This window comes from Rana temporaria, chromosome 2, assembly GCF_905171775.1.
Source record: "Rana temporaria chromosome 2, aRanTem1.1, whole genome shotgun sequence".
NCBI lineage: Eukaryota > Metazoa > Chordata > Amphibia > Anura > Ranidae > Rana > Rana temporaria.
The window spans coordinates 244,622,274-244,644,181 of NC_053490.1; the positions used below are offsets into that span (position 1 = coordinate 244,622,274).

Sequence of the window (21,908 nt, forward strand, 5' to 3'; positions counted from 1 at the left end):
CATTGAGGAGGTGATAGAGAGAGGCACGATGGGATTGGTGGTGTGATGATCATGTGACTCACAGCAGGAAAGATCACATACTTACACTGTATATGAGAGAAGTCAGAGAACAGCACTGGAGGTAGGAGATCACACTTGTCTACAGTATTGCACGAGTCCCATATTTAACCCTTTTGCTGACACAGTTTTTATTTTTTGACGTTAAACAAGGATTTGAAGCACAGCATCCATTATTATAGGTTAAACAAACCATGCATATCTCCCAACTTTCTGAAATGGAAATGAGGGACACCTATTAGCAAAAGTATGTAGGCCTAGGACACCCCCCCCCCCCTGACATACAAAAAAAAAATGAAAAAATGGTTAAACCCACAAGTGCTTTTTACCGCTACTACTGTATTTCTTTATATTGGCTTTTAGTATTTACAAATGCGGCCATTTAGAAATTGAATGAAAGGTTTAGCGCTGGAAAACACTTTTTGAAAGATAAAAAGTACATTTTATATCCAACTTTATAGATCAGGGACAAATGAGGAGGACAGAGGGACAAATGGGGAGGACGGAGGGACAAATGAGGAGGACGGAGGGACAAATGAGGAGGACGGAGGGACAAATGAGGAGGACGGAGGGACAAATGAGGAGGACGGAGGGACAAATGAGGAGGACGGAAGGACAAATGAGGAGGACGGAAGGACAAATGAGGAGGACGGAAGGACAAATGAGGAGGACAGAGGGACAAATGAGGAGGAGGACGGAGGGACAAATGAGGAGGAGGACGGAGGGACAAATGAGGAGGACGGAGGGACAAATGAGGAGGACGGAGGGACAAATGAGGAGGAGGACGGAGGGACAAATGAGGAGGACGGAGGGACAAATGAGGAGGACGGAGGGACAAATGAGGAGGACGGAGGGACAAATGAGGAGGACGGAGGGACAAATGAGGAGGACGGAGGGACAAATGAGGAGGACAGAGGGACAAATGAGGAGGACAGAGGGACAAATGAGGAGGACGGAGGGACAAATGAGGAGGACGGAGGGACAAATGAGGAGGAGGACGGAGGGACAAATGAGGAGGACGGAGGGACAAATGAGGAGGACGGAGGGACAAATGAGGAGGACGGAGGGACAAATGAGGAGGACGGAGGGACAAATGAGGAGGACAGAAGGACAAATGAGGAGGACGGAGGGACAAATGAGGAGGACGGAGGGACAAATGAGGAGGACGGAGGGACAAATGAGGAGGACGGAAGGACAAATGAGGAGGACAGAAGGACAAATGAGGAGGACGGAGGGACAAATGAGGAGGACGGAGGGACAAATGAGGAGGACGGAGGGACAAATGAGGAGGAGGACGGAGGGACAAATGAGGAGGAGGACGGAGGGACAAATGAGGAGGACGGAGGGACAAATGAGGAGGACGGAAGGACAAATGAGGAGGACGGAAGGACAAATGAGGAGGACGGAGGGACAAATGAGGAGGACGGAGGGACAAATGAGGAGGACGGAGGGACAAATGAGGAGGACGGAGGGACAAATGAGGAGGACGGAAGGACAAATGAGGAGGACGGAAGGACAAATGAGGAGGACGGAGGGACAAATGAGGAGGACGGAGGGACAAATGAGGAGGACGGAGGGACAAATGAGGAGGACGGAGGGACAAATGAGGAGGACGGAGGGACAAATGAGGAGGACAGAAGGACAAATGAGGAGGACGGAGGGACAAATGAGGAGGACGGAGGGACAAATGAGGAGGACGGAGGGACAAATGGGGAGGACGGAGGGACAAATGGGGAGGACGGAGGGACAAATGGGGAGGACGGAGGGACAAATGAGGAGGACGGAGGGACAAATGGGGAGGACGGAGGGACAAATGGGGAGGACGGAGGGACAAATGGGGAGGACGGAGGGACAAATGGGGAGGACGGAGGGACAAATGGGGAGGACGGAGGGACAAATGGGGAGGACGGAGGGACAAATGGGGAGGACGGAGGGACAAATGGGGAGGACGGAGGGACAAATGGGGAGGACGGAGGGACAAATGGGGAGGACGGAGGGACAAATGGGGAGGACGGAGGGACAAATGGGGAGGACGGAGGGACAAATGGGGAGGACGGAGGGACAAATGAGGAGGACGGAGGGACAAATGAGGAGGACGGAGGGACAAATGGGGAGGACGGAGGGACAAATGGGGAGGACGGAGGGACAAATGGGGAGGACGGAGGGACAAATGGGGAGGACGGAGGGACAAATGGGGAGGACGGAGGGACAAATGGGGAGGACGGAGGGACAAATGAGGTGGACGGAGGGACAAATGAGGAGGACGGAGGGACAAATGAGGAGGACGGAGGGACAAATGAGGAGGACGGAGGGACAAATGAGGAGGACGGAGGGACAAATGAGGAGGACAGAAGGACAAATGTGGAGGACGGAGGGACAAATGAGGAGGACGGAGGGACAAATGGGGAGGACGGAGGGACAAATGAGGAGGACGGAGGGACAAATGAGGAGGACAGAAGGACAAATGTGGAGGACGGAGGGACAAATGAGGAGGACGGAGGGACAAATGGGGAGGACGGAGGGACAAATGGGGAGGACGGAGGGACAAATGAGGAGGACAGAAGGACAAATGTGGAGGACGGAGGGACAAATGAGGAGGACGGAGGGACAAATGAGGAGGACGGAGGGACAAATGAGGAGGACGGAGGGACAAATGAGGAGGACGGAGGGACAAATGAGGAGGACAGAAGGACAAATGAGGAGGACGGAGGGACAAATGAGGAGGACGGAGGGACAAATGGGGAGGACGGAGGGACAAATGAGGAGGACGGAGGGACAAATGAGGAGGACAGAAGGACAAATGTGGAGGACGGAGGGACAAATGAGGAGGACGGAGGGACAAATGGGGAGGACGGAGGGACAAATGAGGAGGACGGAGGGACAAATGAGGAGGACAGAAGGACAAATGTGGAGGACGGAGGGACAAATGAGGAGGACGGAGGGACAAATGGGGAGGACGGAGGGACAAATGGGGAGGACGGAGGGACAAATGAGGAGGACGGAGGGACAAATGGGGAGGACGGAGGGACAAATGAGGAGGACGGAGGGACAAATGAGGAGGACAGAGGGACAAATGAGGAGGACGGAGGGACAAATGAGGAGGACAGAAGGACAAATGAGGAGGACGGAGGGACAAATGAGGAGGACGGAGGGACAAATGAGGAGGACGGAGGGACAAATGGGGAGGACGGAGGGACAAATGGGGAGGACGGAGGGACAAATGGGGAGGACGGAGGGACAAATGAGGAGGACGGAGGGACAAATGGGGAGGACGGAGGGACAAATGGGGAGGACGGAGGGACAAATGGGGAGGACGGAGGGACAAATGGGGAGGACGGAGGGACAAATGGGGAGGACGGAGGGACAAATGGGGAGGACGGAGGGACAAATGGGGAGGACGGAGGGACAAATGGGGAGGACGGAGGGACAAATGGGGAGGACGGAGGGACAAATGGGGAGGACGGAGGGACAAATGGGGAGGACGGAGGGACAAATGGGGAGGACGGAGGGACAAATGAGGAGGACGGAGGGACAAATGAGGAGGACGGAGGGACAAATGGGGAGGACGGAGGGACAAATGGGGAGGACGGAGGGACAAATGGGGAGGACGGAGGGACAAATGGGGAGGACGGAGGGACAAATGAGGTGGACGGAGGGACAAATGAGGAGGACGGAGGGACAAATGAGGAGGACGGAGGGACAAATGAGGAGGACGGAGGGACAAATGAGGAGGACGGAGGGACAAATGAGGAGGACAGAAGGACAAATGTGGAGGACGGAGGGACAAATGAGGAGGACGGAGGGACAAATGGGGAGGACGGAGGGACAAATGAGGAGGACGGAGGGACAAATGAGGAGGACAGAAGGACAAATGTGGAGGACGGAGGGACAAATGAGGAGGACGGAGGGACAAATGGGGAGGACGGAGGGACAAATGGGGAGGACGGAGGGACAAATGAGGAGGACAGAAGGACAAATGTGGAGGACGGAGGGACAAATGAGGAGGACGGAGGGACAAATGAGGAGGACGGAGGGACAAATGAGGAGGACGGAGGGACAAATGAGGAGGACGGAGGGACAAATGAGGAGGACAGAAGGACAAATGTGGAGGACGGAGGGACAAATGAGGAGGACGGAGGGACAAATGGGGAGGACGGAGGGACAAATGAGGAGGACGGAGGGACAAATGAGGAGGACAGAAGGACAAATGTGGAGGACGGAGGGACAAATGAGGAGGACGGAGGGACAAATGGGGAGGACGGAGGGACAAATGAGGAGGACGGAGGGACAAATGAGGAGGACAGAAGGACAAATGTGGAGGACGGAGGGACAAATGAGGAGGACGGAGGGACAAATGAGGAGGACAGAAGGACAAATGAGGAGGACGGAGGGACAAATGAGGAGGACGGAGGGACAAATGAGGAGGACGGAGGGACAAATGAGGAGGACGGAAGGACAAATGAGGAGGACAGAAGGACAAATGAGGAGGACGGAGGGACAAATGAGGAGGACGGAGGGACAAATGAGGAGGACGGAGGGACAAATGAGGAGGAGGACGGAGGGACAAATGAGGAGGAGGACGGAGGGACAAATGAGGAGGACGGAGGGACAAATGAGGAGGACGGAAGGACAAATGAGGAGGACGGAAGGACAAATGAGGAGGACGGAGGGACAAATGAGGAGGACGGAGGGACAAATGAGGAGGACGGAGGGACAAATGAGGAGGACGGAGGGACAAATGAGGAGGACGGAAGGACAAATGAGGAGGACGGAAGGACAAATGAGGAGGACGGAGGGACAAATGAGGAGGACGGAGGGACAAATGAGGAGGACGGAGGGACAAATGAGGAGGACGGAGGGACAAATGGGGAGGACGGAGGGACAAATGAGGAGGACGGAGGGACAAATGAGGAGGACGGAGGGACAAATGAGGAGGACGGAGGGACAAATGGGGAGGACGGAGGGACAAATGGGGAGGACGGAGGGACAAATGGGGAGGACGGAGGGACAAATGGGGAGGACGGAAGGACAAATGGGGAGGACGGAAGGACAAATGGGGAGGACGGAGGGACAAATGGGGAGGACGGAGGGACAAATGGGGAGGACGGAGGGACAAATGGGGAGGACGGAGGGACAAATGGGGAGGACGGAGGGACAAATGGGGAGGACGGAGGGACAAATGAGGAGGACGGAGGGACAAATGGGGAGGACGGAGGGACAAATGGGGAGGACGGAGGGACAAATGGGGAGGACGGAGGGACAAATGGGGAGGACGGAGGGACAAATGGGGAGGACGGAGGGACAAATGGGGAGGACGGAGGGACAAATGGGGAGGACGGAGGGACAAATGGGGAGGACGGAGGGACAAATGAGGAGGACGGAGGGACAAATGGGGAGGACGGAGGGACAAATGGGGAGGACGGAGGGACAAATGGGGAGGACGGAGGGACAAATGGGGAGGACGGAGGGACAAATGAGGAGGACGGAGGGACAAATGAGGAGGACGGAGGGACAAATGAGGAGGACGGAGGGACAAATGGGGAGGACGGAGGGACAAATGAGGAGGACGGAGGGACAAATGAGGAGGACGGAGGGACAAATGAGGACAGAAGGACAAATGAGGAGGACGGAGGGACAAATGGGGAGGACGGAGGGACAAATGGGGAGGACGGAGGGACAAATGGGGAGGACGGAGGGACAAATGGGGAGGACGGAGGGACAAATGGGGAGGACGGAGGGACAAATGGGGAGGACGGAGGGACAAATGGGGAGGACGGAGGGACAAATGGGGAGGACGGAGGGACAAATGGGGAGGACGGAGGGACAAATGGGGAGGACGGAGGGACAAATGGGGAGGACGGAGGGACAAATGGGGAGGACGGAGGGACAAATGAGGAGGACGGAGGGACAAATGAGGAGGACGGAGGGACAAATGAGGAGGACGGAGGGACAAATGAGGAGGACGGAGGGACAAATGGGGAGGACGGAGGGACAAATGAGGAGGACGGAGGGACAAATGAGGAGGACGGAGGGACAAATGAGGACAGAAGGACAAATGAGGAGGACGGAGGGACAAATGAGGAGGACGGAGGGACAAATGGGGAGGACGGAGGGACAAATGGGGAGGACGGAGGGACAAATGGGGAGGACGGAGGGACAAATGGGGAGGACGGAGGGACAAATAGGGAGGACGGAGGGACAAATGAGGAGGACGGAGGGACATTGCTCCAAATCAGGGACAGTTGGGAACTATGAACCATGCACAAATGTTATGAAAACTACTTTTATGTTTTTAGTATAAAAATACAACAAAGATCTTCAAATGTGTTATTAAATAAAAAAGACGAGTCTGAGTTATAAAATAGCACCTATCTAGAGCCTCATCATACCAAGTACATAAGGCACATAATTGCATTTATCTTTGATACAACACCCAAAGTGATAAAGCAGCCAACACCCAAATGGCTGCCCTCATTCCAGAGCCAGTGCTGGGATACTTTCCATCTGTTGTGCAACACAACTACATCCCAAATGTCTTTCCATACAGTATATACTGTACATTCACATCAGTCCCTGCCCTCAATCCACATATACAAATAGTAGAGCTGTTTTACACAGGATCCAATTAACCTACCAGCATGTCTTTGGCATGTTGGAGGAAACCGGAGTACCTGGAGGAAACTCGCACAGGGAAAACACGCAAACTCCAGGCAGGTAGTGTCGTGGTTGGGATTTGAACCAGTGATCTGTTTGCTTCTAGGTGAAAGTGCTGCTAACCACTACACCACTGTGCTGCCCATATATTTTATTCATTCATACGGTATATAGTAAGATGACCAGATTTTCAAAATGAAATCCAGGGTCACCCCAATGACCATGCCCACTTCTTTTCCAAACCAAAATTATTGAGCAAAGAAAAAGGGAATAAGACAAAATCAAAGATGGGGCATGCAAAATCCAGAAGTCTCTTAGTTGTATAACAAAGCACATTGTATGGCAATTAGATGCATTACATTGTAGACTAGAGAAACCATATCAAATTAAAAGACCGTGCCCACTTTTAACCACACAATCAAAAACATCACAACATACAGTGTGTGTAACCCAACAACTTACCTCCCTCCTGGATCAAAAGATCTTCACTCTGCAGCCCTGCCACCCAGCAATAAAGTTCCAATGAGTAAGCTATACTGTGCTGGTCTGCTGGAGGCCACCAAAAATATGAGTTGCCCATAGGAATGCATAAAGCCATGGCTCACGTGTGCCCTAGAAGAAAGACTGGGCATAGTGCTACAGCAAAGTTTGCTTGATCAAGGAAGAATGTAAGAATTGGTATTAGTACAACTGTCCTTTAATCACTTCCCATCTGCTGCATTACTTCTTATTTCTGCATCCTCTCATACCTTCTTGTAACACTGCTCACTTCTAAATCCCTCACCACCCTTTTCCAGCATCACTCACTCTTGTATCCCCATGACATCTTCTTCCAACACTGCTAACTTCTGCATTGTGCTTCCAATACATTGTTCATTGTGTATCTTTCAGCACTGCTCACCCCTGGAAGTCTCTTCTAGGACTGCTTCCCTCTACATGTCGGTTCCAGGACTGTTCACCCATGCACTCCCCCCTGCAAGTCTCTTTCAGCTCTGCTCACCCATGCAAGTCTCTCTCTTCCAGGACTGCTCACCCCTGCACTCCCCACTGCAAGTCTCTTCCAGGACTGCTTCCCTCTACATGTCGGTTCCAGGACTGTTCACCCATGCACTCCCCCCTGCAAGTCTCTTTTAGCTCTGCTCACCCATGCAAGTCTCTTCCAGGACTGCTTACCTCTGCACTGCCCCCTACAAGTCTCTTCCAGGACTGCTTACCTCTGCACTCCCCCCTAATAGTCTCTTCCAGGACTGCTTATCTCTGCACTCCCCCCTACAAGTCTCTTCCAGGACTGCTCACCCCTGCACTCCCCCTGCAGGTCTCTTTTAGCATTGCTTGCCCCTGCACTTCCCCCTGCAGGTTCTTTTCAGCACTGCTCACCCCTGCAAATCTCTTCCAGCACTGTTCACCAGTGCACTCCCCTTTGCAAGTCTCTTCCAGCGCTTCACACCCCTGCAAGTCTTTTCCAGCACTAGACCCCCTGCAGGTCTCTTTTAGCATTGCTCGCCCCTGCAGGTCCCTTCCAGCACTGCTCACCCTTGCACTCGTGCCCTGCAAGTCTCTTCCATCTTTGCTTGCCCTGGCAAGTCTCTTCCCCGACTGCTCACCCTTGCACTCATGCTCTGCGAGTCTCTTCCAGCACTGCTTATCCCTGCACTCCCCCCTGCAAGTCTCTTTTACCCCTGTACTCATCCCATACAAGTCTTTTCCTGCATTCCTCCCTGCAGGTCCCTTTTCAGCACTGTTCACCCCTGCACTCCCCCTTTCAAGTCTTTCAGGACTGCTCATCCCTGCACTTCCCCCTGCGAGTCTTTTCCAGCACTGCTCACCCCTGCACTCATGAATGAATGAAAAACGTATAAAGCGCTACACATGCGAACTGAATCGCCTCAAGGCGCTGGGTATCCATTTCCTTCTAATTTGGCCTTCAGAATAGGTGGGTCTTGAGTTTTGTCCTGAAGGCCTGGTGATTCATTTCCGTTCGGATATTGGTTGGTAATGCGTTCCACAGTTGGGGTCCTTGGACTGCAAATCTTCGCTCTTTTTTTGTCTTGTAACGGGCCTTGGGGATTTTAAGTAGATTTTGGTTAGTTGACCTGAGAACGCGGTTGGGGTTGTGGTATTTGATTTTCTCACATAAATATTGGGGAGCGGTTCCTTTGTACACATTTGTGCGTCAGGCAGAGGGCCTTAAATGGGATCCAGTCCTTCACGGGCAGCCAGTGAAGGGACCTGAGGGAGGGGTAATTGATTCCCAGGTTTTTTTTCCTGTTAGAAGTCGTGCCGCTGTATTCTAGATGTGCAACCTGGTATTTTGGAAGACCAAGGTAAAGGGCGTTTGCATAGTCGAGCCTGGAATTGATTATTGTTCCCACGACTACTGCTGTGTCTTCTTTTGGAATGAAGGGGACGAGTCTTTTCCTGCACTCCACCCTGCAGGTCCCTTTTCAGCACTGTTCACCCCTGCACTCCCCCTTTCAAGTTTTTCAGGACTGCTCATCCCTGCACTCGTCCCTTTCAAGTCCCTTCCAGGACAGCTCACCCCTGCATTCCTCCCTGAAAGTTTCTTTCAGCACTTCTCACCCCTGCACTCATGCCCTGCAAGTCTCTGGCAGCACTGCTCACTTTTGCACTGCCCCTGCAAGTATTTTCCAGCACTGCTCAACCCTGCACTCCCCCTTTTAAGTCCCTTCCAGGACAGCTCATCCCTGCATTCCTCCCTGAAAGTTTCTTTCAGCACTACTCATGCCCTGCAAGTCTCTGACAGCGCTGATCACTTTTGCACTCCCCCTGCAAGTATTTTCCAGCACTGTTCAACCCTGCACTCCCCCCCTGCAAGTCTCTATCAGCACTGCTTACCCCAGCACTCATCCCATGTAAGTCTCTCCCTACACTCCCCCCTGAAGGTCTCTTTCAGCACTGTTCACCCCAACCAGCCCCCCCCAAGGGATACGCCCCACTGGCACGTCTTATGCTTGGAGCCATCGTTTTACACTGCTTGCAAATCTCTACAATATCTAGCTCTCTTCCCCATTGCTTACAACATACCTTGGGGACTTTGGGAGTCCCACTCCCTGAGCCAAAATGCTCAGCTATTTTTTACCACAGCCACCTAAAGTTGGTAGCTTCAGGCTAGGAAATTGAAAGAACGACAATGCTGAGAAGACAGTTATTGCAACTGGCAAATGGTCACGGGTGCCATCTTTTAACCTGCAAATGAGATCGAGGAATGCGTTTAGGGCAAGGACAGTCAACCCAATGCGGCACTGTCCCTGGAAACCAGGGACATCTGGTCCACCTAATTTATATGGAGCATGTAGAAATGCTATTTTTTTTTTTTTTTAGCACTGATCACTGTATAAGTGTCACTGGTTCCAACAAAAGGTGTCAGTTAGTGTCTGATTTATCCGCCACAATATCGTAGTCGTATCAGACACTGCAGATCACCGTGGGAGGGGCTTCTCCTGCCTTACTGTCAGTTGTTCTTTACACTTTTTACTTTTCTAATAAATTGCAAGTTTTCTTATGTTAAAGCAGTGTTACACCAACGATTTATTATCTTACAGCTTACCAATACTATTTTAAGTTATTTTTGGCAGATAGCATAACAGTAAACCATTTACCTATTTTAGCTTAAACCTATTTTAATCATTAATATTATCCTTTCACAGCTGTCTGAAGCCTCACAAAATAAACTTTGACCTGTTCTGGAAACTCTTAATATTAAACATTGGATCACACTGTAGTCTGGTGGAAGAATGGCAGGTACTGAGAGCTGTGCCCTCCATCTCCCTGCCCTAGAAGAAATTGTAGCAGGTAAGTTACCATTTTTAGACTTGATTATGTCCACCTTTAAAGCAATATTTCAACAAATGTAATTTTTATTTTTTTCAAATTTGGATAGTGGAAATGGAATGTAACCTCTAAGGTTTCTGTTTTCCCATTAGGCCCCTTTCACACTTGTGTGACTTGTCTTGCGACTTGGGACTACAAAGTCGCATTACAAGTTGCACCCCATGATTTCAAATGGGTACCATTCATATTTGTGCGACTTTTAGTCAGTCCCTGTACTACTTTGGTCCGACTTTGATGCGAGTTGAGGGTCATAGACATCAAGTTTACCCAGGCATTCCCTGAAATCGCAGCAGTGTGAAAGGGGCTTAAGGGAGATTCCTGTCCCTGTGACTACATCATAATTCATACCATAATCATGGATAGACATGTTAAGATTTGCTTATTTGTATTGCTCTAGTGCTGGAAAGCGGGCTAAAGAAGAATTATGAAGATGTACAGGTTAAAGTTGTGGACTGTCCTGATCTGACACAGGAACCATTTAAATTCCCAGTAAAAGGTAAGGTCACTTCTTTTGGATATTAGTATAAGGGTTGCACTGATACCATCTTTTTATTGTCAGTCAAGTACTTGCTGATACCAATACTTTGCGGTGCGATTTGCATCAATACAAAAAAAAAAAGCACCATCTAGTGAGCATTTTATTAAAATGTTAGAACTCACAGTACATATCTGGCAAAATGCTAAATCTGCATAGGTGTCCTGCTCTCCGCCGATAATAGCAAATCGTGGCCGCTGGAGGTGCTCACAGAGCCCATTCATTTTGTATTGATGCAAATCACACTGCAGAGTATCGGTATCGGGAGCATTTTCAAATACTCATTATCATTGCATCCCTAATTTATTTAGTCTGTTATTCCAGTGATGTTAAAGGTTATGTTTAGAAGCATTTCAGTCTTGCACAGTTGTACAGGCCCATAACCTCCGATTTCACTGAACACTGTGGGATTCTCAGTGTGCATTAGAAGCTGCAGCAAGTAGGTGGTATACATAAAGGTTTGGCCTCTGCAGATTTACCACTACTGTTGAAGAGTGAAACCTGTAGCAAGGGATCTATATATGTCTATGAGTACTGGGTGAAGAAAGGAGAGCAGCAGAACTGGGATGCACTCTTTAAAAACACAGTAAATGGCATTATATTGTCACTGGCTGCATACATCTGTGTACCTATGGAATATGGGAAATGGATAAAAACACTGGCTTGATGCATTATCCACTACCAATTTTATTGAATATGAAATATAATGTGTAACTACTCACAAACGTAGGTAGTGCATACGCTCATCTGGCCACTACATGTGGCAACAATCTCCTGGCTTTGCCAAAGCTTCTAGCTCAAGGAGGATCTCACTAGGATCCCCGCTGGTTGACAGGTTTCGAAGGTATGTCCTTCATCAGAGCCAAAGTTTGTTTTGCAAGTGGTAATTAATTTGCCAAATTTATGTTGTACTTTTCCCCACGGGTAAACAGATAACTGTCTATAGAATCGTATCGAGATTTACGGATTCTGTATTTGTTATTCTTCAGAGGCTCCAGGCCTCTTTCCTCTTTAGTTTGATCATCTACAGCAGAGGTGGGCAAACTACGGCCCGCGGGCCGTATACGGCCCGGCGGACCTTTTAATCCGGCCCCCGGGCGGATCGCTAGAAATAGCATTGTAGTGGATGGCCGTGGCGGAACTACCGCCATAGCGACCCACGCGGGCGCTATGGGGCCCGCAGCTGAGTGAGGTTCGGGGGGGCCCGCAGTCCGATATTTGTTTATGACCGGGCCGCACAGCGGGAGGTAAGCGGGGACCGCGGCCTGGAGAGGGTTAACACAGGCCGCGGTCACCGCTTACCTCCCTCTATGCTGCTGTGCCTGTGTCTCCTCTAGTCTCCAGGCTCTCCTGCCCAATGTCATCTATCATCAGAGCAGGGCTGGGAGAAACCGGAGACACTGAACAGCATGAGTGCTGTGCAGGGATCCGTGGTTGCTAGGAAGCAGGTCGGATCCAATCAAAACCGCTATTGCTGTCCCCGCACACGCTCTGCTGCCTGCAGTAGCTAGGCAATGCCGACGCTGCCAGGGCTGGGGCCGCTGATGACGTATGACGTCTGGAGACCCCGCCCACCCAGACAGATTACTTCCATTCAAAAAACAACAGGAGGGAGGAAGACACGTGTGAAGTGAAGCCATCAGATCGGGAGACAAGTAAAGGAGACACAGAAGAAGCAAAACAGGTAAACGAGAAAGGGGGTAATGGAGGAGGAGACAGGAAAGTGTAAATCGATAAAGATGAATGGTGGCACTGGCAAAAAGGAGATAAGGAAGGGGGAAGAAGAGGGAAGAACAGATAGAAAAAAAAGGGGACTATATAAAGAGAAAAATAAGGAAAACAGAAAAGCAGAGGAAAATAAGAGAAAAAATACGAGTGAAAAATAAAAAGATGATAGAGAAATGAGAATAGGAAAAAAGGAAGAAATGAGTGGGACAAGGAGACAAATTAAGAGGATAAGGTACAACTGAGAAAAATGTATGAAAATAAACTTTAAAAAAAAAAACTGATGGCACACTGGCAGCAATTGATGGCACACTGGCAGCAATTGATGGCACACTGGTGGCACACTGGCAGCAATTGATGGCACACTGGCAGCAATTGATGGCACAATGGCAGCAATTGATGGCACACTGGCAGCAATTGATGGCACACTGGTGGCACACTGGCAGCAATTGATGGCACACTGGCAGCAATTGGTGGCACAATGGCAGCAATTGATGGCACACTGGCAGCAATTGATGGCACACTGGCAGCAATTGATGGCACACTGGCAGCAATTGATGGCACACTGGTGGCACACTGGCAGCAATTGATGGCACACTGGTGGCACACTGACAGCAATTGATGGCACACTGGCAGCAATTGATGGCACACTGGCAGCAATTGATGGCACACTGGTTTATGTATGTCTTAGTGATTGATTAACATCACAACTTCATTGATTTGAAATTGATACCCTTATTTTTTGTATGATTTTTGCTTTTGCTCATCACTGCCACACACATGCAGCCATGCATTGCACGTGTGTGGCAGTAATGAGCAAAACTAAAAATCATACAAAAAATCATACAAAAAAAAAGCTATCAATGAAGTTGTGATGTGAATCAATCACTAAGACAATAAGACATACATAAACCATAATTTTCACTAATATGAGTCACAAATAGTGAAAAATGTTCATTGTTTTGGGAAATTTTGTTTAATAAAAAAAATGTTCTTGTAAGGCAACCTCACTTTTTCATTGTTTAACTATAACAAGTACTCGTACCAGTTGTCCAACAATGATATTTACTGCTTTTTATAAAGAAATACAATTGATTTTATGCAGTATTGAGTTTAGCCTTTTGGCCCGGCCCTCCAAAATATTTTTAGTTTCTCATGTGGCCCCATCGAAAAAATAATTGCCCACCCCTGATCTACAGAGACAAAAATAATACCTCACTGACAGTCAATGTCCGACAACTGGACATATAGTAGCCAGCTAGTCATACAGGTATCGTGCTTCTGCAATGCTACATGCCTGAAAAGTGACCTGTCCGTCCCAAAACCCATGGCATCCATGTAAATATGATCGGGCATTGCTCCTTTTGCATCATCATCAGTAGTATTTGGGATTTTTTTTTTCAATAAATGGAGAAGGGATATTTTGGTTTTTAAAAATTGGAACATTGATGGGCACTTTTTCTGTACGTCTGTGCCAAATATTTCTTGTCAAAGTAATAAATCATGGATGCTTTTTGATCGCTTCATCTGGAAAGAAAAGCAACGTAGACGCTGGGTGGAAATTCTGGCATTCTGGCAATGTAAATCATTTAGTAGGTCCAGGAGTGTCCCAATTCCCGGCTGAGAAAGTCGGCTGAGTCTGTTAGTGGAGATGGCGACTGAACCGAAGACTCGTGGAGTCCACAGCCGGGAATTGGGACACTCCTGGACCTACTAAATGACCCTGGATCCTGTACCAGCTCGGACATTGAAACCACTCTATATGAGCACCGCTTCATTTACTTTATGTAAGTGTTGGATATATATTATTGCTACTATATTAAACAGTTTACTCAGAGGCGCTTTTTCTATTTGTTTTTTCTTTTCCAAGATTGGGATGTCCTGGATTTACATTGCCAGAATGAGCACCTGTCAGTCATCCCCATTTGTCTTGAAGTTATTATTTTTAAATTAAATTATTTTTAATTTTAATACTTTATGGACGGGAAAATTGGTCTTGTCTTTTGGACTTGTTTTTTGGACTGTCTCTTTATATTTACTTTTTAGCGCATACATATGTGTATATATATCCCTCTTTGTGATTTACCATGCAGACATCCTGAGCGCTGTCATCTATTGTATTTTTATGTTCAATCTTGGAAAAAAGGTGACAGTGCGCATATTACCTGGATGTTTGGTAAAAGTGATGAGGCTTCCTGCCGACGTTTCTGCATATTGTCCTCCACAGTGTTAAATTCTGCCATTAACCCTCAATAAGGCTGTCCTGGTGTGCCCTCAATCATGTACCTGCCATACCCTGGTGTCCAGAGTATTGGGTGATTGGGTTTGTTTTTTCACCTCTGTCTTGAGAGGTTTTAAGTATGTTCTCGCCTTCGATTACTAAACAAACCTTTTGATTTTCATGATCAAAGGCAATCAACATGTACTCCACCTCATCGCTCCATTTCAGTCCTTCTGCTGGTCCTTCACCTTGTGGTAGATGTTCAGAAACTGGATGATGCCGTGTTGCCACACATGGTCCACGTATTTCTTGGTCTCTTCCCAAGTGGAGAGCCAGCAGACAGTAGCTCTATGACCGTAGAGTCTTATGACAGGGAGACAGAGAACACTCACTCAATGCAGCGATTAGCACAGACTTGCTCAGCAAGCCGAACACCTCTCACACCGGTTGTCCTGGTAGGGGGTCGTGGGAAACCTTCCCTGCCGGGACAACACAGTGATTACTGCTAGAGGCTATAGCCACTGGAAATAATCACATGCTAAAAATTTGACATGCTGGTTGTACCTGACATGGAAATATGGCTATACGATACGCGTAATCCATATCACCTGTGCTAATAAGCACCCATTTCGTTTGATAGTATAATGCATCTTACCTATCACTTTATTTCCCTCATATCCTCAAGTAAACAGACATGACCACAGCTTACGTCCTCATCTCAGTACCATCGCACGACTGCCTCCACCGAGCACTGCCCTTAGTCTTTTATTCATAGACAAACAAAAACAATGACAAACAGGAACTGATGGCCCCAACAGCCAATCGCTTCCTCCATGGGAAATTACATCACAGGAAATGACCTCACAGGATATGAATGTCAACACAGGAAATCCTTCCAACAGGATGAGTTTATACAACAACCAATAAATAATGGCTAGGGGAGTCTTATGGGTGTATCTGGGCAGGGACAGTGTGCGTTTTAAACAGAGATGCTATCCCTGACCATAACAATTCAAAAATTCCCGTTTTACCGTTGGTATGATTCCTTATTCTGCGTTGTTCAGAGAACAACGCATACCCGGATTATACTACCATTCCTGTGGATGTGAGATTATCTGCAGGGGCACGCCATGGCCACCCCAAAATGTGTTGATCAGGCACACAGGGGTGACATGAGCGTACATCCACCTGTAACCGATAATGTCTTTGCAGAGTGAACACATCCCCCTCAGACGAATGTCTGTGCATCGCACAGGGGCCCTTTCACTGGCAGACATATCCCCACTCTGCAAACACCTCTCTCCAACCTCAGGAAGTTTTCCACTATCAGACGGGACTCAACCAGCGTCAGTCTACCCCAGTCAACTCTTAAGAGCGGACTGCTTGAGTACTAACACTTGGAGACACTTTGACACCATACATTAATACAAATTTCCACAACATACCCAAGTGGATCAACTTTGGTACAATCAGCCTGCCCATTGATGGATTATATTTCGGCCGTTCCCTGCTGAACCAGCTGAGATTCAATCCATTTATGGCCAGCTTAAGGCTAGTAAGTTTACTTGGGAAGAAAGGGGAGGATAAAGTTAGTTGACCTACCTAGGAGGACAGGGAGAATAAATCCAGTCCTGGTCCTATCTCATGAAGTTTTGGGACATCTGATTCTTCACTAAAAACAGACGATCAGCGTAAGAGAGTAAGATGATAGTATTGAACAGCCAGAGGCATCCACCTATATATATATATATATATATATATATATATATATATATATATATATATATATATATTATACTTCAGGCATTGGATGCCAATATGGAACTTTCAGAAAAATTTATTTTCTAATGGAAATGTGATATTTTAATATGAAATGACTTTTCTTTTGTGTGATATCTGCAGGATTGTGTGGCAAGTCAAGAATTGCAGATGTTGGAGGTGTCCCATATCTGGTGCCAACTGCACGCCCTGATAAAGTATGTTTTTGTATGTATATTTTAACCAAAAATGTCTAACCCTTAGGCTGGGTTCACACCTATGCAAATTTTGATGCGGGTTTCGCCGCATCCAATGCGCATGACAGGAGACTGTTGCTGGCTCTCTATGGAGCCGGTTCGCACATCTTCTTTGCGGCTGCGGAGTGGCTGTGCATCTTTGGCTCTGTTTCAGGGAAGAATACCGTCAGAGATTTCGGTCCTGATTTGTCCCTGAAATGGAGAACAGGGACGCACCAGACCCCTGCTGCGATCCACATCTGTCGGAGGTGTAAACCCAGCTTTAATGTTTCTTTTGTTTTTAATTTTTATATAATTAATGTTTTGTGCTCATTTACGACTTATAACAATGTAATAAAATAAGGCAACAAATTAGATGTTTGATATATTTTTTCAGCTAAAACTAGAAAAGATCTGGGTACGTTTTCTGGTTTTGTTTACTTTTATTTCAATTTTATTTGTCTAATTTGAGTTACTGCTTTTTGTAAGCATTTTTTTTTTTAATAACAGACTGCTAAATTCTAATAGCACAGGCTATTACCCCGGGGGAATATCATACCAGACTGGCATCGCTGGGTTTGCTGCCTCATAGACTCTGGTGTCTGTCCTCTCCATTGAAAACTGCTAATATAACAGCACTTGGATGCTGGACTGGCATGCATGGCCAACACTATATATATTTATTTTGTTTGACATACTGCCACTGGTCTGCCCCGGAATTAGTGTCCTTCTCAGATCCACTAAAACTGGCTCTATGTACCTGCGGTGCATTTTTGGTTGATATTTGCAGACCGAGTGAATCCTTTCTTTGGAGCTGAGGATATCCCTCTGCTACACCTGGAACTTCCCTCTTTTTAACACTCTTTTGATATATCCATATACAACTTCGAATATTTTGAGAAAATAAAATATATCTTTATATTGTCAAATTTCTTCTGCTCGTCCTGAGGAAGCCCAACGGCGAAACGCGTAGACGATGCACAGAGGATAATGCCTATACTATATATCCTATATGTTTTTTTACATAATTGTTCTTGTCTTATCTCTATTTTTGTAATACAATTTATATTTTTTGATATTCCCGTCTTGCCTCCAAAATCCGACCATTAATTACTGTTTTTTGAGTAACTGTTTCCTTCTGCCTATATTTAGTGCAGTTTTAAGCTTTGTTCATCTGGAGAAGAACCTTTTTTCAAGATCTAATACAAAGAGAGACCTCGGCCCAGATTCACAAAGGACTTACGACGGCCGAATGTGAGGCGTCGCATCTATGCGCCTGATTCATAGAATCAGATACGCCTCACTGTTGCCAAGATATGAGCGGCGTAAGTCACCTACGCCGTCGTATCTTGGGGTGCATATTTACGCTGGCCGCTAGGGGTGCTTCCGTATATTTCCGCGTCGAATATGCAAATGAGCTAGATACTTGCGCCCGGCGTATTAAAATACGCTGTTTACGTAAGGCGAACGACCGGCGTGACTTTACCCCTCATAAAGCAGGGGTAAGTCATGTTAAGGTATGGACGTCGGAAACGTCGAACAGCGTCGTATTTTACGTCATTTGCGCAAGTCGTACGTGAATGGGGATGGGCGTAGGTTACGTTCACGTCGACTAAGCATTGAGCCGGCGTAATTTACGGAGAAAATTTGACGTGATACTGAGCATGCGCGCGCATGCCCCGTTCGTTAGGTGCGTCATTTACGTGGGGTCACGATTCATTTCCATACAACACGCCCCCTACCAGCCTACTTTGAATTACGCGGGCTTAGGCCGGTCTATTTACACTACGCCGCCGCAACTTACGGAGCAAGTGCTTTTGCTTTCTGCGTAAATAGGATACGCTACGCCCGCACAAAGATACGCCCTCCTACGTGAATCTGGCCCCACATCTTCATAATTGTTTGAAAATTAAGATTATCATTGTTCACTTTGAAATTCTTTATTGAAAAATATAAATTGTATAACTTGATAAATATAATCTTTTTTTCTAAAGATTTACGACATTAATACAGTGGCAAAACAGATTGACCTACCTGGAGCCTACATACTTGGAGCCGGTGCAGTATCTCATAGGAGTGTGGGCATGAATGCAGAGGTTGGTGATGATTTTGTATGGTTTATTAAGCAGGTTTATCAGTTGCAGCTCAACTGGATAGTTTTTATTACAAGCTCATTGAATTAATAAAAAAAAAAATCTAACACATAGATATAATATAATTTCTCAAGTGGGACCTTACCATGAGGCCTTTAATTTGCCTACCCGTCTTTTTTTTCTTCCAACGTGTCTTTTGCCCATTGTTAAAGGGGAGTTCCACCCACAATTTCACTTTTTAAATATAAATACCCCTGTAATACACAAGCTTAATGTATTCTAGTAAAGTTAGTCTGTAAACTAAGGTCCGTTTTGCTAGGTTGTTACAGAATTTAGATAGTTTATAATCTAGAAATAGACCGTGGCCATCTTAAGTGTGGGCATCATGAAGCCAGACTGTATGACTTCCTGGATTTCAGCTTTGCATATCTCGCACATGCTCAGTGCACAAGCAATGTAATAGGTTTCAGTCAGGTTTGCAAGGACTACTGGGAAACATGATGCCTATCCCAGAAACCCTTGCAAATAGCCTAGGCAAATAATGAGGAGGAAGTAATGAAGGACTACAAAATAAAGGTATTTACAAGCAACAAATTAAATAAAAACTGTCCATTCTGAACACTATGAGATTAGAGCATGCAGCACAGACAAACATAAAAAAAATGGGTGGAACTCTTTAATATCTATATTTGCATCTGATTTTAGTTTACTAAAGTTGGATTAGTCATGCGTGCTACTTAATTACTGTGGACTGTTGCAGCTTGTGGAGTATATTGTTATTACTGTTGTTCTTCATTCATGCTCCATTCTTTGAGTCTAATTTCACAAAAGCTGTATAGTCTAGCAGCAAAGGGAGTCTGTACTTTCTACTTTCCACCCCTCCCTTCTGCTGACTACTTGTTTTTGCCCCTGAAACTTATCTACTCCAGAGCACTAATGTCTTGTGTCATATGGAATCTGTACTCTCTACTTTATACTAGGGTTGGCCTGATACCGATACTAGTATCGGTATCGGGACCGATACAGAGCATTTGCGCGAGTACAAGTACCTGGCCAAAGACCGCAATTCCCTTCTCAATGACGCCAATTGTAATGCCTGTGTCATGCTCTGCTCAGACTGCGGCCATCCAGGGTACAAAAGCCGCACCCCCTTCTCCTCCTCGTCTGTTATAGGGGAACACTCCCAGCAAGTGAGTCAGTGTTCTGCCTATCACGGACACTCTTTCATCCTCATCCCATGGACGAGGATGAGAGGATGTCCGTGATAGGCGGAACACTAACTCACTGCTGGGAAACTGAGTTCCCCTATCACAGACGAGGAGGAGGAGGAGGCGCGGCTTTTGTACACTGGATGGCCGCAGTCTGAGCATTATATAGGGACACAGGAATTACAATTGGCGTCATTGAGAAGGGAATTGCGGTCTTTGGCCTGGCAGACTCTTGGAGGTAAAATGAGAGAGAAGTTTAGTGGGCTGAGCGCTAAAACTATCCATCCAATCTTCCTCCGACGGGAGAAGAGTGTTGTGCCATGTGCTTTCTATAGATTCTTTTTTATTAAATTGTTTTTAGATTTTACATGAAAAGCCTAAATGTGGCCAATCAGAGAAGTGATAACATTTACTTTCCAGCTATTTGTTGGATGAACAAATCGTCTGTCTGTCTATCTATCCTTTATTGTAATTTAAACCACATTCTACAGTTATGGAAGAGGATGTCTGTCAGTGCCATTTGTCAGTGCCAGCCATCAAAGCGTCACTGTCACATGACATTAAAAAAAGTATAGGTAATCGGTATCGGCGAGTACTTGAAAAAAAGTATCGGTACTTGTACTCGGTCTTAAAAAAGTGGTATCGGGACAACCCTACTTTATACCCCTCCCTGCCTCTGACACTTTGTCATCTGGAACACCAATATCATGTGAAAGCAGGGTACGAGAATGCCCATGTTGTACTGAAAGTATGGTGTCATGGAAAGTAATGCTGGGTGGGTGAAGTCATCATTTCTCATGAAGACCACAAAATTGTATATGTCTAATACATTGCAAGTGTCACATGCTATAAAGAATGTAATATGAAACTCAGCATATTTATGATCTTTATGAAAACATCTGAATTGGTTTGACACACACGTGACAAAATGTGTAAAAAAATCTCACTATCCGAGCTTGACCTGGTCTTTCAGATATCATGGAATATGGGAATCCTAGAGCTCCTTACCCCAGCTGTTGTCGTGCTATATAACATTTAATATTGCAATTGTTATCTTTCAGCTTATATTTTCTGTGCAAGCAGAGAGCTCATCTTCACCAGCTGTAAATGGAAACTACATGGCTAGTGTCAACCCAGCAGATAACAGCTGCCTACTGGAGAAGTACCAGGATAAGCACAAGGACAATGAATTTGGGCTTCTCTCCAATCTATATGCTAGTGAAGGGAAACCAGGAAAGGTAAAATATTTGATATCGTATACAGTTCAGTAAAGAGATGCTTTGATTTAAATGGGCTGATACAGTACATAAATCAAATGCAATATTTGGTATGCAGTTCTGTAATATCTGTATTTCTTCCTTTTGCATAGGCAAATGCTCTTAACAGCAGGTATATGGATTGCTCTTCTTATGCCCCGTACACACCATCACTTTATGTGATGAAAAAAAATGACGTTTTTAAAATTGTCACTTTAATTGACCGTGTGTGGGGGAAAACGTTGTTTTATGTCTTCTAAAAAACGACCAAAAAAAATTGAAGCATGCTTCAATTTTATGTGTCGTTTTTCAA

General features: G+C 46.9%; 1 protein-coding gene across 1 annotated transcript in view; it reads left to right on the forward strand.

Moving 5' to 3' along the window:
- Positions 1–18: 18 nt before the first annotated feature.
- Positions 19–21,908, forward strand: part of C2H11orf54 (chromosome 2 C11orf54 homolog) — a 31,339-nt gene continuing 9,449 nt past the window's right edge. The window contains exons 1-6 of the mRNA XM_040336738.1: positions 19–121; positions 10,380–10,524; positions 10,961–11,059; positions 16,947–17,020; positions 19,033–19,134; positions 21,401–21,577. Coding sequence (XP_040192672.1) covers positions 10,467–10,524; positions 10,961–11,059; positions 16,947–17,020; positions 19,033–19,134; positions 21,401–21,577 — 510 coding nt within the window. The 5' untranslated portion in view covers positions 19–121; positions 10,380–10,466. The remainder of the gene's footprint in view (positions 122–10,379; positions 10,525–10,960; positions 11,060–16,946; positions 17,021–19,032; positions 19,135–21,400; positions 21,578–21,908) is intronic.